The following is a 15,367-nucleotide window of genomic DNA, read 5'->3' on the forward strand; positions in this document are numbered from 1 at the left end:
GTGCTGGCGCGTCGTCAAGGTCCGGACCCGGCCGTCGGGTCTCGGGGCGGGAAAGGGGTGGCGCGCCCAGAACACGGGCCTCGACGCGGTTCAAAGTCCCGCGCTACCGGAGCCAGGCGGTCACGCCTCCCCTCTAGCCCCGGCAAGGCTACTACGGAAACCCGCGAGGCACACCTGCACTGGCAACCGCGGCACGGGTCGCGCGCCCCTATTGGCTCACGGCGCGGGGAGCATTCTGCGACGAGGCGGTGAGGCCGTCCGGGAAGGCGGGGCGGGACTGGCAGCCTCGGAGCCCCGCCCCTTCCGCTTCTCAGACCTGACCTTCCGGCAGCCGGGCCGCGCGCCGAGCCGACATTGACAGGTCTTCGCGATTCGGCCCGACGCGCCCCCTCTCGCGACATCATGGTGGCGTACTGGCGACAGGCTGGACTCAGGTAGGGCCAGGCCTCGGGAAAGGCGGACCTCTGGGGCACGGGGAGGTACGGGGCGGCCCGGGGTCGGAGGTCACGCCGGGCGCTTCGCGGATGGGGGTCGGCATGGCGACTGAGGTCCCAAAATGGCGGCCTGCAGACGCTGGGCCAGGGTCACGGCCGCCGGGGCCCGAGCACTTGCCGGCACCTGCCGAGTGTCACCGAGCACCTGCGTGCTCCCAGGAGCGCCCTCGACAAGTGCCATGTCTTCTCAAGGACGGCGCTTCTCACCCGCGCGGCCTTTGGCCTTTGAATTGGACTCAGTTGAGATTCTGGAAGTAACAGAGCTCGAGAGAGCGGAGGGGTTCTCTGGGTGTAACCACGGTCACCGTAGCTGTTTCTTTCTAGCATCATTAAAAATTAACTCCTGTTGTCAGGTTTATTGGTAAAACGGGTGAAAGCCCTTGATAAGGTGTAAAGAGCTCTGCCACAGGTGAGTGGTGGCTCCTGGGAAGCCAGAATATGGAACACACTGGAGGCCACGGCTTCTGGTGAGATGGAGAAACCGTGGGTCTAGGTGTCACAACTGGTTTCTTTGCCCGTACACCCGATTGAGCTGCTCACCTGGCTCAGGTTAACACACCTTGTTACTTGACTAGATTAAGTAGCACCTCCTAATGGTGACCTGTGGGTATATGACTGGGCAACCCAAGAGTTTGCTGATTTTCAAGGTCGAGGTAGAGTTCTGTAGGATTGGAGGCATGATGGTCCCCCCTCAGAGGCAGCACCTACCACGTGATAGGTGGGGCAGACCTGCTCACCTCACTTGGTCTTTCATCCTCCCAGCCACCAGTGGGACAAATATTGTTATCCTTCTGCTTTGTGCTGTTGTTTTTACAGGTGAGCAAATTAGACAAAAAGATGCAAAGGTCACCAATTCCTAGGAGTGGAAGCAAGAATCTGAACTCCTATCTCTGGTCCCCCAAAAAACAAACCTGAAAATATGAGAAAATAGTCAGCAGCAAACTCCCCTTCCTGTTTTCAAAGAGTGTTAAAAGTGAGCTTACATCTCCTGGAAAATAAGGTGTTGATGGGAGTCCCACGTAGCAAACAGGAAGCAGGCTGTCAGATATTTTGCTCGAATTGATGATGTTCTCTAAGGGCTTCTCAGTTTAACTTAGAAACTTTGATTGGGAAGTTATTTTCAATGGCACACCTGTGAATCAGAATCCAGTATTCTGAGGAAAACCTTTAAATAATCAGAAGTAGAGCTCTTTTCATTCAAAATAGGTGTGTTTTTTTCCTCTTTTAATTATGTATGCTTTATCTTGTAAGAATAATAAAAGACAAAATGTTGAAATCAAATGGGAAAAAGTACAGTCATGTTATACCCTTTGTTAACATTTAGGACTGTGCTGTGGGTTTTTCCCTCTAATAAATCTATGCATCTTTTAGTTCAAATTCATATGTATTGAAGAGAAAACAGTGCAAAGAAAAATAAAAAATCTCCCATTCTAGTACCAATGAAGGCTTTGATACATTTCTTTCTGGTCTTATTTCTCTTTGTATATAGTCCTTTTGCGTCATTCATTTATTTTAAAGTTCAGTTCTACAATAATGTACAGTGAAACCAAAAGTATAGGCAGGAAAACAAAAGCACAGTCACACAACCAGTCTGGCTGGATCATTGATTATTAGCTTTCTTGCTCTCTCATTTCCTCCCAGCTACATCCGATACTCCCAGATCTGTGCAAAAGCAGTCAGAGATGCACTGAAGACTGAATTCAAAGCAAACGCCATGAAGACTTCTGGCAGCACCATAAAAATTGTGAAAGTGAAAAAGGAATAATCTGTAAGTTACTGATACATTTAGAAAAAGAGTTGCACCGTAAGTTTTTAGAAAGCTTTAAAAAATCGAATTTCAGCTCTCAAAAATAGCTGTCCATGTTTGGTCAGTTGATACGTTTAGAGTTAGTGGGATGATAATTTGAGGCACACAGGTTGTAGAAGTCCCATGGTTTAATCAAAGAATGTCACTGGGAGGCCCTGACAAGCAGAAGTAATTGCCACATTGATTTTTAGTTCATTTAGCGAAGCTTAGGTAAAGAGCCATCGGCCATCTTATTTTAATTAAACCTGTTTCATTTGTCTACACAAAATCAAATATTTGGAGGATAAACTCCCAACTTTATAATTGTTATTGGAGTTATGTAACTACTTCAGAAGCTTGAAAAATTACTCTTCTTTAAGAGTTTATTTTCCCCACATCTGCTAGTGTTCTCAAGCATAAGGGCTGCCAGTACAGGCAAGGGTCCTGATTTCTTATCAAGCATTAAAATCATCAAGACCCTGCAGTGAATACTGTTTTGCTAAATTTATTATGCTTTCAGAGTTTGGTTCATTTCACCTCTGATGTTGGCATTGCAAAGTAAGACAGTTTCGTACAGTTGATAAGTTCAAACTACTAAAGTGATTTGATCTCTAAACCACTTTTTTTGACATTATTATTTCAAAGATAAAGTGAGGCAAATTACCAGAGGGATGTTTTTCAGATTTAATTTTCTTGTTTTGCTTTAAAAAAAATTTTTCAGCAGTAGCCAGGAAATGTGATAAATATTAATCCTTTGGCAGCTTGTGGTTATGAGCAGTTTTACTTATTGGAACTGTCTCCCCTAAGCATTCTTCATTTTCATTTTAAATTAGTAAATATTTTATTACAAGTCTGGAGATGCAGTGTTTTGAATTGAGCCCTGTTTCTGTTGGGGCTCTCTGTCTAATCTCATCATTCTGAGGAATGAGACCTTTAGGTTGGGTTGTTTTTGTTTTAACAGTGAGCTAACTGAGAAAAATCACCCCACTTCTGCCTGCAGCATGGCTGATCCAAACCCTGCTTCGATTGCCCTCAACCTTGCGATGTCCTTGGGGCCAGAAAGTAGGGTTTGGCTCCAGTAAACAGCACAGTGACCACTGTCTATACCTTGTACAGGGAATGAGTCCCCACTGCCTCAACGTCTTCTAAAGACAGAGTGTTTCTTAACTGTGGGGAGAGTGTTTGGCTTTATTTAGCAAGGAAGTGCCTCTTTGGCTAGGGCCTCTCAGGTGAACCCACACTTTTTACATCTGAGAGCCAAGGTTTATCACCAGCCAAGTGAACTGAAGCCGCAATCGTATTATACAGCTCGTTGTAAGGAAGTTATTTCCCCTATTTGTGTTGGATTTTTAAGAAAACAAAAGGACCAGCAACTTGGATTTTCTCTTTTCCTTCTAGACCCTGAGTACAGCCTGAATGCTGCATGTTCAAGGTGAAGCTGTGGGCACATATTATAGCAGATTGGAAACCATCTCCCTTCATGGAAAAAAAACAAAATAATACCTGTCTTGTTCATAGATTGACAATGCCAGTGAATTAAAGTACAGTTCACTCTAGCTGTTGATTTTTGATTTCTGTCAGACTTCTTCTTTATGGGAGCCATCTGCACGGCTGCAGGAATATGATAAAAGGAGAACAGAGACTTCTGTCCATCCAGTGGTTAGCACTCCAAGCTGCAGGGGGCATGGGTTCAATCCCTGGTTGGGGAACAAAGATCCCACAGCCGCCAAAAAAAAAAAAAACCCAAAAAGTTAAAGGAAGAAGAGATGTCATATCTAGTGACCAAAGGGATCCAGGAGACATTTTGAAAATGTCTCAAAATAGTGCTCTTTTTCATGACATAAATTGACAGAATTGGGCTCTGTCATCAAAGCTGTCTTACTCCTTATCTTCAAATTGCAGACATCATGTCAGAGCTAGTGGCCAGGGGTGGGGGAGGGGAAGTGGGTTGTCTGCTGGCCTCATCCTCCTTTGCAGGCACCTGTCGTATCCACGTGGTGCCACTTAGCCAGTAGACTAAGTGAGAATGATTATTAAAACATAGATTAGGAAACAAAATACTAAATTGTGGTATTCATTTCTTATCATGCACTTAAAACCTATAGAGGAGTACTTTTAATGTTGAAATTATCAAGCACAAAATATCTTTTACTTTGTCTTATAAATGAACTTTTATATCCTGGGAGTGTTTCTCATAGGAAACTAGACAAAACCACTCATTAACTTGCTTACAGAGTTGATGGCTGAGCTGACATGAAAATCTAAGGCTCTGGACTGCAGGTCTCAGGCGTGCTTAGGACAGCCGTCCAGTGTACTTTTTGGGGTAATTCATTTACCCTTTAAATACTTAGAGATAAGAATTTTTGCAAGTGCAGTGTTTCTCTTTCTTTGAAACTTGAAAGCACTTGGCTAAATAAAATCCTACTGCAGAGTTAGAACTGCTTGATTGTTAACCACTTCTGGAGGATGGAGAAATACAGCTGGACAGGAAATTTTGAAACACTTCAGCTTCTGCCCCAGGAACGGCTCTCACCTTGATACTTAAGCTCACTATATAATTTATCAGGGCCACTCAGCCACGCTGAGGACGAGCCCAAGAGAACGTTTTTGTTCTTGGCTTCTGGAGAGGACTTCCTGCCCCAGACTCTTGACCTGTATGTAAGTTTTATCTCTTTCTCGGCACAGGGCATGCAAAGAGGAGCGGGGGTGCTGAACAGAAGCAGCTTAGGAGCCCCTTGAGCCCTGTGCCTGAGGCTTTTGTCCTGAGCTTTTGAAGTCAGGGCCCCTCAGTTGTCATGCTTCAGTCCCCACAATTAAGGTACCAGGAGGCATCTTTCATTACTGGGACAGAAACAAATGACTCACAAGGCCATGGGGCCTCTGATACCAGACGAATAAAGTAACTGATAGGCAAAGGGCTGAATCATTTCCAGCCAAGTTAATTAGAGATAAGTCATTTTATTCAGGAGGCAGATGGAATAATTAGAGTCGAGACTTAGGGACAGGCCTTGTGATAAGGAAAGGATTAAAGTTAACTGAGTAAAGGACAGATTCACTGCTCAGTAGAGATTCTGTGCGGTTCTTTCTCCATGATTAAAAAAATCCTGAACTGTTACCATGAGGCCTTGCGTCACGCCCCACTGGGTAGCTGGCAGGACCACTGTGTCCAGAATACCAGGGGGCCTGGTCAGATCAAGTTGTGGGTATTTCACTAACCACCTGCGTGACTTGTGAGGGATTCAGTCTCCTCATTCAAACAAGGTTCTTGTGTGTGAAGTGAAGGAATCAAACATGCTCTAAAATCCTGAGTCTACCATCTCGGTCTTGGAGAGACCAATGTTGCTGTAACCACTGTACAGCTAAAGGAAGAGGCCTTTCAAAATTGGGACAGATTTCTTTTGGTTTTAGTGTGTGTTGCTTTTTTTTTTTTTTTAATCTATATCTACTTAGCTCAGCTGATAAAGAAACTGCCTGCAGTGCAGGAGACCCCAGTTCAATTCCTGGGATGAGAAGATCCCCTGGAGAATAGATAGACTACTGCACTGCAGTATTCTTAGACTTCCCTGGTGGCTCAGCTGGTAAAGAATCTGCCTGCAATAGGAGAGACCTGGGCTTGATCCCTGGGTTGGGAAGATCCCCTGGAGAAGGGAACAGCTACCCACTCCAGTATTCTGGCCTGGAAAATTCCATAGACATGGGGTCGCAAAGAGTCAGAAGTGAAAGTGAGCAACTTTCACTTCACCAGACAAGAGTAGGATAGTGGGATGCATTTTGAAATATTTTTAACTACTCAACATTAATAAGTCTGGGCAGTTAGGCTCCCAGAAAAGGAATTTACTTAGTCTGAGATAAAGCAATTTAGCCATTTAAAATTGAATTTCTTTGTACTTTAATGATTACTATTGAGCAAACAAAAATCTTTACAGTAATATAAATCAGCAGGGTTTTTGTTGGTGTTTTTTAAACTTTAGATCTGTATCCTTTTCTGCATCTATTTAATTGCCTTTTTAGATTTGAGAAAGTGAAAAAAGTGCCAGAGGAAGCATGCGTATAAATTCTTATGTAATCACAGGTTATGTTTCTTTTTAGCATCTAAAGAAGTTATGAACTCTAAGTAATTCAGGTGCAGTTTCTTATTAAATCTGCTTTCGGTTTTAGTGCTTTTTGAACCACAAGTAGAAAGTGTTTAAAACTTTATTTTTTTTAATTCTGTAGATAAAAGGCATGTCACAATACAAACATCGAGAGAATTTTTCTCTTGGTGCATATTTTGGTTATTTCCTCGTGATACGCACGTGAAGAGAGTGAAGTTTCTCAAAATGAGCTACTATCACCCACCCACTGGCTGCCCTATTACTGCAGGTTACAAAGCAAATAGGAGATGAAAACCCAGTTGCCTGCAAGTAGATAGTTCCTCCCATCACTGGCTGCCCATGGATCCAATTGGATAACTCTGTGGTAATTCTAGAAAGCCATTAAAACCTTTCGTGGATGGGATGGCAGTGCAATATGTCAGAAATAGGTAAACTGTAATTAAGAAGTTATGGATGATTTGATTACGCTCTTGTGTATTTGGTCCGTTGTAATGTGAACAGATTAAAATCGTGTAATGGCTAAAGCTGTGTCATCATGCAAACATTTATGGCAACTTCTGCAAATTAATTTGAACTGTAAAAGTTCCCTAATGAGACAGTGTCCTCCATAACCTCGAAGGACACTACAGCCACCGCTGCTTAATTTCTCCATTTCAGTGGTCGCTGGGCCTGCATGTGCCCTTTCTAAAGAGCAGGGTGGCTGCAAAGCCCCTTCAGGAGGGTTTCTGCATTCAAGTGAAAAGGGCATTTCAAAATAGCCTTTACAAGAAGAACCAAAGATGATGAATGAATTCCCAGAATCAAACATTAATAAGAAACTTTAAAGTATCTACATATATGTTAAGAGCTAGTTATACAGGGCACTTCCTGGTGGACCAGTGGTTAAGACTCTGAGCTCTCAGTGCAAGGCATGCAGGTTCAGTTCCTGGACTGGGAACTAAAGAGCGCACATGCTGCACAGCACAGCCAATTTAAAAATATTTTTAAAAGGTGGCTATTCAGACATAAAGATCAGAAGACTGGAGTTGTCATTTTGTGGGGCTTTTTGCCTGGGTATTTTTTCGGGAAGGACTCCCACTTTCCTTTCCTCCCTTTTCCTTTTTGCAGTTGGTACGCTGAAGTGTACACACAATCTCCACAATTTACTAGTGGTCACTGACTCCTGTTTTCCTGTGTGGCTCCCAAACATCAAGCAGTCACCTGACTTTCCTGGAGGTCAGCAGATGTGAACAAGTGGGCAGCAGGCCATGCATTGAGAGAGAACCTACAGTGAGAGCCTTAACAGTCCCAAGATCCCAACAAGTACAGATCCCCAGGCACTTACCAGGGTAGCTGATGCCTATACAACTTAACCTCGCCTGCAGGGGTTCCCCCACCCCATCCACACAGTCCATCTCCACACATAGCAAACAGCCAAATCAAATCTTTAAACAAAGGGAGCACTTTACAGTTAATTCACCTGCCTATTAAAAAGAATAAAATCAAGCTTGTGCATAGAATACCACACTCTTCAAGACCCTAGTGCCTGTCAGTACTTCCCCCCCACCCCCCCCCCCCTCCGAAATCCCCCATCAAAGCTAAGGCTGAGTGGCTGCAGGTGGGTCTCTGTGTCGCAGTACAGAATCGGCCTGCCTTCCCAGGGGTGACTTGCTCATCCTAATAGAAAGTGCTCCGGAAGAGCCAGCCTCAGGCAGGGCCTCTCGTAGTTAATGTTCCTTATCTGCCGGTTCCACTTCTGCTTCCCCCCCGATCTCCTCCTCTTCCACATCTGCTCTGGCATCTTGAAACTGTTGGTATTCGGACACCAAATCCTGGATGTTACTCTCAGCTTCAGTAAACTCGTTGATGTCCATCCCCTCACCGGTGTACCAGTGCACGAAGGCCTTCCTCTTGAACATGGCCGAGAAATGCTCGGAAATCCTGCTGAACAGCTCCTGGATGGCTGTGTTGTTGCCGATGAAGGTGGCCGCCATGCTCAGCCCCCGGGGCGGGATGTCGCACACGGCCACCTTGACGTTGTTGGGGATCCACTCCACGAAGCAGCTGCTGTTCCTGGTCTGCACGTTGAGCAGCTGCTCGTCCACCTCCTTCGTGGACATCCGGCCCCGGAAGATGCAGGCCACGGTGAGGTAGCGGCCGCGGCGGGGGTCGCAGGCAGCCATGGTGTTGCGGGCGTCAAACATCTGCTGGGTGAGCTCGGCCACGGTCAGCGCGCGGTACTGCTGGCTGCCCTGGGCCGTGAGCGGCGCGAAGCCGGGCATGAAGAAGTGCAGGCGCGGGAAGGGCACCATGTTCACGGCCAGCTTACGCAGGTCAGCATTGAGCTGGCCCGGGAAGCGCAGAGAGGTAGTGATGCCGCTCATGGTGAGGGACACCAGGTGGTTGAGGTCCCCGTAGGTGGGCGTGCTGAGCCGCAGCGTGCGGAAGCAGATGTCGTAGAGCGCCTCGTTGTCGATGCAGAAGCAGGCGTCAGAGTTGAGCACAAGCTGGTGCAGCGCCAGCACGGCATTGTAGGGCTCCACCACAGTGTCCGACACCTTTGGTGAGGGCATCACGCTGAACGAGTTCAGGATGCGGTCGGGGTACTCCTCGCGGATCTTGCCCAGCAGCAGTGTGCCCATCCCTGACCCCGTGCCCCCACCCAGCGAATGCACTAGCTGGAAGCCCTGCAGGCAGTCGCAGCCCTCGGCCTCGGTGCGCACTGCGTCCAGCACTCTGTCCACCAGCTCGGCGCCCTCTGTGTAGTAGCCCTTCGCCCAGTTGTTACCGGCCCCAGAGTTACCTGTGGGCACAGGGGACTCGGTCACACCCCTCTCCACCCCCACCCCCCCAGGACCGGGCATGGGGGCTGGGGAGGATGCACACCTCCAGGAGGCACTCTTGCTCTCTCCCCGGTGGAACCTTCCAGAAAAACCTACCGTGGACAAAGCTGTCCGGTTGGAAGAGGGCCCCCACTCGGCTGGATCGGATGCTGTCCATGGTCCCGGGTTCCAGATCCACCAAGACTGCTCGGGGCACATACTTCTTACCTGCAGAGAAAGATATGAAGTTAGCAAACTTCTCACTTATTTTTCTGAAGGTTCATGTTTCATCAAAGTAGAACCTGGGTGAGGGGGAAAAGTCCTTCTAGAAAGTGTCTTGGGTAGATAGACTGGCAGTGATAGCTTAGACCCCGACAACAATCACAGAAATCTGTAAAAAGCTTCAGAAATCACTTCTTCCACCATTGTCCATTTTGTTTGTTCTCTTGCCAGTGATGAGGATTTTGTTCCTATTGGAACTGACTCTACTTTGTATTTAAAAACCAGAAAGGGAAAGTTCTCTGGCTGTGCAGTGGTTAGGACTCTGCAGTCTCACTGCCCAGGGCCCAGGTTCAATCCCTGGACCGGAAACTGAGATCCCACAAGCCACATAGCATGGCAAAAAATAATAATAATAATAATAATTAAAAAATAAAAACCAGAAAAGGAAGATAAGGGAAAAAATAAAATAATAAAAACCAGAAAGGAAGGTCAGGGTCTAAACAGTCTGTGTTGGCAGCGTGGCCCTCCAGTGACCAGAGACAGCCTTGCCAGGGCTACCCTTTGTAGCTCTCAGAACATCACCCGCCTGTCCCTCTGGTCTCGCAGGCCCTCCTGTCTCTGCTGTGTCCCCGGGGCTGGTGACCGAGGCCAACAGTGCGGCGTCCTACCATGGGCCTCATTGTAGTACACGCTGATCCTCTCCAGCTGCAGAGCGCTGTCCCCGCAGTAGCTCCCGGCCCAGTCTATCCCGTGCTCCTCTCCAATCACCTCCCAGAACTGAAAGCAGAAGGAGAGAAGGTCAGTGTGCAGAGGGATCCTGCTGAAGGCCACGTTGGAGCCGGCAGATTGAGCAGAAAGACAGGAAGCAAGGGCTCTGGGTCCGCTTTCCTCCCTGAGATTTATCACTGGGGCCCTTTTCCCACCTGCCCGCCCCTTCCTAAATTTATGCTTTGTCCCTGCTGCTAGCCATGAAGATGAAGACTGCATTTTATATCCACCTGAACTGCTTCAATACAACACATAAAATGTCAAATTGGATTTCGTTTTTGTGAAATTCAGGCCCTTGTATACATTAATGCTGTTCTTTTAGAATTTCACATCAGACAGTGTATCTCTACACTTGCATCCTTACAATGCATCCAGATAGCAGAGTATAGATCCCATTAAGTGAAAATAAACTGAATTCTTATCTGACTGCACAATAACATCTCATTCCACTTTGCGGATTTATTTTCATGCAGTTTTTCCCAAAAGCCCATCACGAGGACACCTATGCATGCTTTTAAACAGCGCGCATTTTGGATGATCAGATATGACCTCAATTCAAAATTATGCATAGCCATTTTCTGGTAACTATTTGAAACATATTATACCTTCAGTCACATACACATATTATTTATATAGATATGTGCCAGGCTTTTATGGATACAGTTACTGAAATGGCCCCTTTTCATTACCCTGGAGAAGCACAAATATACATGAAAATGTATTCGTTTATGTTCAATCCCCAAGGCTGTTTTTCTAACCACATTTATGAATGATAGCTCTGCTTGGCCTTGATCTTATTAATATAAGACTCTGTTTTATAGTAAATTATCAGCAGAAAAAAAAGAAAGTTCTCTGAAACCACAAATTAAATGTCTTGTTTATACTTATGGATGATTCACATTGCTGTATGGCAGAAGCCAACACAACACTGTAAAGCAATTATCCTCCAATTAAAAGTTTTTTTAAATACCAAAAAATAAAATCAGGAGTGAGACTAAAAAAAAAATATGGCTTAAAAGTTCTTATGGCCCCAAATAATAAGTTTTTGCTGGGTCTTTAACCATTAGGCAGCCCATTTCTGGACCCAGAGCTGAGACCCTGCCTAGACCCTGCACTCCCTGCCTGGATCCTATCTTCACCTTATCTTCCAAATTCAGAGCAGTAAGGGCCCATGCCTCCCTTCTCTGTGTGTTTTAATTTTGAACGTCTTATCACTCCATCAAGGAAGGATGACATCTTCCTTGTAAGCGGTCATTTTCTTTGCCCCGGGTTTTAAACACCTGTATTAAAAGACTTTCATTTTTTCCATAGCTGCGTTAGTTACAGTAGCCAAAATTTGGAAACAATCCAGCTGCCCATGGACAGATGACTGAATAAACAAATGTGATCTATCTATACAGCTGGATTGTTATTCAGCCTTAAAAAGGAAGGAAATTCTGACATGTGCTACAACAGGGATGGACCCTGAGGACACTATGCTATGTGAAACAGGCCACTCACAAAAGGCCAAATACTGTTATATGTTCATGAAATTCATAGAGACAGAAAGTAGAATAGCAGGTGCCAGGAGCAGGGGAGAGGAATGGGGAGGCAGTGTTTAATGGTGTGCACCAAGTTTCAGTTTTGCAAGAAAAAAGGATTTTAAATTCAGTTTATCAAGAAAAGCATTTTGGAGATTGGAGACATGACAGTGTGAATGTACTTAACACTACTGAAGTAGATACTTAAACATGGTTACAGATGGTAAATTTTACATCATCTTATCACATATAAACTTTCAAGTTGTAATGCAGTAAAGTTTTTAATGTAATTCATACTAGTAGAAGTAATTTCAAAATAGTAAAGAGAATAATCAGACAGCTGTTTCATAGTAGAACCGATCACTTTAAAATTAGAGTTGAAGAGGGCTGCCCTGGCGGTCCAATGGTTAAGAATCCACCTTGAAATGCAAGGAACACCGACTCGATCCCTAGTCTGAGAGGATCCCACATCCCATGGAGCAACTAAGCCTGTGAGCCGCAACTACTGAAGCCCAGGCTCCCAAGAGCCCATCCTCTGAAACGAGAGAAGCCACTGCAATGAGAAGCTTCCCCCATCCAGCCCTACTGCAATGAAGAGTGGCCACTGCTGGACACAACTAGAGAAAACCCATGTGCAGCAGCAAAGACCCACCACAGCCAAAAATAAATAAATAAATCTTTAAAAAAATAAATTTTTAAAACTTAGACTTGGAGGTATTGGGCTCTGGTATCTGTTTTTTAGCATTGGTCAATAGAACCAAGTACTTTTTAGAAAAATGTGATGGAGGAGGAGAAAAACTTATATCACAAAGGATATATTTTAATTATTTCTGCTGCTGAACCCCCAAAATTTTAGGTTTACCACTTTGATTTTTGGTTGCATTCAAAATAAAATAGTAGTTGATCTTTTTAAACTGGAACATAAATACAGGAGGGGAGGGAAAGCTATCTTAGTGATACAGTGGAAAAATTTTCCCAAGAAATTTTGGAAAACTATTTTGAGACAAAATTACTGGTTTTAGATATGAACGCAGAGGTGATCAAAGTAAAAACGATTGACAGGTGTTTTATACACACAGAACTGTCCACAGAATTAACAGGAGTTAGATTTACCCTTTAAGCCTTTTCCTATGCCCTCAGTCTCTTTAACCACTAAAGGCGTCATTTGACATCAGTAAGTCAGACACTGGACAAGTGCATGGATCTGCTGGGCTCAGGTCCTCCCTGCTACCTTAGAGGCTTTTCTGAGCTGGCTATGCTATGGATCATGGACAGGCCAACACTAGTAACTGGACATTCCTTACCTTGGCTCCAATCTGGTTGCCACACTGGCCAATCTGGATGTGTACAATCTCACGCATCCTTGCTCTGCACCCAAGGATCAGACCTGCCTGGAGCGAGTCCCCAGTCTGGGAGAGCTGCTGGTCACTGCCACAAGCCTTACACAACTCTGGTCATCGCAGTGACAGGACCCACTGACCAGGCTGCCTCCCGCAGTGACCCAAGGGTGTGTCCAGCCTGGAGGCCCAGCCCCTGCCCCTCTCTGCTCTGTCATCCTTGTGAAGGGGGAGTTCTTCCTCTCCCAACACGGAATATTGCCCGATCATTTCCTAGAGTTCAAGACCAAAGGCTGCTGTTGTGTGCGCTGCCTACAAGACTGGCACCAGGCCTCGGCATTGCATGGTAGACTCTGGGCACCAGCACTGGCTCTGGGCCCCCAGTTGGTCAGACTCCTAGCTCACTGGGGAGACCAGGACCACCTCCAGAGACCTTTCCCACCCAAGCCAGTTGTATTATTAGAAATCCATTTGTCTAAATGCATCGCATGACAGATGAGTCCACAAATTCCAGAGTATGAAGTGGCTTCACTACAGCCATACATACAACCAATTAGACATCGCCCCATCCTCCCTCTAGACTTGCCATGGCTCCCTCGTCTTCAGCTGTGCTTTTTCTAAAAGCCACTGATGGTGCTGAGGTGGAACATAGATGGACAGTTCTTATTTTTATGTTGCGTATTCTAATGTTAATAGAAAAAAAAAAACTTGCTAAGTCATTCAGTCGTGTCCAATTCTTTGCAACGCTATGGACTGTAGGCCACCAGGATCCTCTGTCCATGACGATTCTCCAGGTAAGAATACTGGAGTGGGTTGCCATGCCCTTCTCCAGGGGATTTTCCCGACCCAGGGATCGAACCTAGTCTCTTATGTCTCCCAAGGTTCTTTACCACTAGCGCCACCTGGGAAGCCCAATAGTAGAATGATAATAAGAGAAAGTTTGCTTTTTCAGCTTGGCCAAATTTGTATGGGTGACATGTTCTTGGGAGTTTGGGAAACCAGAATGGAGACATAAGATCTAAACTCTCCAGCTTGCCATCAAGGCCTTTGCTAACCTGGCTCCAGGCTTCCATCTCAGCATCCCCTCGAGACTTTGGTCTTGCATGGTCAGGGTTCTGGAATATTCCCTCCTCCACACTGGGCCGTGGGGTTTTCAGCCCACGACTGCTGTCTCCCAGCACATTGTTCATACTGGCGGTCACTCGCCCCTCCCTGACATGACAAGGCCCCCTTTAACATAAAAGCCTGTGACTGCCCCACCCACCTTTCTGCCCAGGACACAGCCTGGCTGTCCCTTTGCACCGCCCCCCCAACTCTGCTCTGTTGCCCCTTTGCTCTCGTCATGGGGGTCTCAGTGACTTTGGTTCCTTTACCAAACGATGAAGTCCCTCAGACCCAGAGTCCCAGCCACGTTTCCCTGACACCCAGTGAGGGCCAGCCACACAGGAGATGCTCAGCCCCATGTTCCCAGCAAACGAGGCTCACCACCAGCCCCCTGCCTATCACCTCTCACCCTGCAAGCCTCAGCCTGACCATCAGCTCCTAAACCACATGCCTTCCTACACATTGGGAAACCCCAATGTGAGGTCAGTGACATGAGCAGGGAAGTTATCCCCAGTGGACTTTCTGGGAAAAATAGTCTCCTTTCCTCCCAGGAGGAGTTCAACCACAGAGCGAAGAGCTGAGGCAAACGCTGGGAGGGAAACCCACAGGTAGGGAAGAAGGACTTTGTCCCATGGTGCCCGCCGCAGGCCCACTCCTGTCTGTTGTCCGGTGATCTCACACATCACGTGCAGACTAAAAGCTCCATGACCCTCGGTCAGGTCCTGGACCAGGGAAGAGTTGCTGTAAGGGACACGAAGGAGACACCTGTGGACGTTTGAGCACAGACTGTGTAGATAGGATAATAACATTGCAGCCACCTTCTATTTCCTGAACTTGATCTTGGCCTGGGGACTACGCACATGCAAGCCCTTATTTTCAGTAGACACTTTGAGGTATTCAAGGTCACCACGCAACTTTCTCTGAAACAGCAGGGCAACAATGACTGAGTAACACTTGGAGAGAGAGGTTAAGCAAACTGGGACGTGTTAAGAGTTAGTGAATCTTTCCAAACTTAGAAATGAGGACTCTTGAGACATGTCTCTTAGTTTGGAAAGTTCTTCCTGCTCCAAGTTGAATGACCACTTCATTCACACCTGCGTCTGCTCCAGACTTGGCTGCCCCCAAGGTAGAGAGGAGACAGTGTAAACCCAAGAGAAGAAATATGCATGTGCTTAGCAGTATTTTTCACAAAGTAAAAAATATACAGCAGGGAGGGATAAATTCAGAAGTTGAGTCTTCCT

The 15,367-nt window shown here is 46.2% G+C and overlaps 2 protein-coding genes across 3 annotated transcripts; one reads left to right on the plus strand and one right to left on the minus strand.

Annotated features, from left to right (window-relative positions):
• Positions 1 to 144: 144 nt before the first annotated feature.
• Positions 145 to 3,836, plus strand: ATP5F1E (ATP synthase F1 subunit epsilon). The gene is given in 3 exon segments (NM_001143741.1): positions 145 to 434; positions 2,136 to 2,262; positions 3,679 to 3,836. Coding segments are annotated over 2 exon segments (156 nt in total). The 5' UTR covers positions 145 to 402; the 3' UTR covers positions 2,260 to 2,262; positions 3,679 to 3,836.
• A 4,109-nt stretch (positions 3,837 to 7,945) lies between these two features.
• On the minus strand, positions 7,946 to 13,046 carry TUBB1 (tubulin beta 1 class VI). 2 transcript variants are annotated; one of them, NM_001144100.1, is made up of 4 exons: positions 12,990 to 13,046; positions 10,066 to 10,174; positions 9,293 to 9,403; positions 8,081 to 9,156 (listed from the first exon to the last, which is right to left on the minus strand). In NM_001144100.1, exons 1-4 carry the CDS (start codon positions 13,044 to 13,046, stop codon positions 8,081 to 8,083), a joined length of 1,353 nt encoding a protein of 450 aa, NP_001137572.1. The 2 variants fall into 2 exon arrangements, with proteins under 2 accessions (XP_059748728.1, NP_001137572.1); XM_059892745.1 differs by lacking the exon at positions 12,990 to 13,046 and having other exon boundaries at positions 7,946 to 9,156; positions 10,066 to 12,974.
• Positions 13,047 to 15,367: the final 2,321 nt, after the last annotated feature.

This window comes from Bos taurus, chromosome 13, assembly GCF_002263795.3.
Source record: "Bos taurus isolate L1 Dominette 01449 registration number 42190680 breed Hereford chromosome 13, ARS-UCD2.0, whole genome shotgun sequence".
NCBI lineage: Eukaryota > Metazoa > Chordata > Mammalia > Artiodactyla > Bovidae > Bos > Bos taurus.

Bases quoted from the DNA above. Each gene is read 5' to 3' on its own strand.
- TUBB1 (XM_059892745.1), bottom strand. From the start codon at position 10,384: ATGCAGTCTTCATCTTCATGGCTAGCAGCAGGGACAAAGCATAAATTT. The intron at 9,404-10,065 runs GTAGGACGCCGC...CTTTCTCTGCAG, and splicing joins GTACTACAATGAGGCCCATG to GTAAGAAGTATGTGCCCCGA. The intron at 9,157-9,292 runs GTAGGTTTTTCT...CTGTGCCCACAG, and splicing joins ACCGGACAGCTTTGTCCACG to GTAACTCTGGGGCCGGTAAC.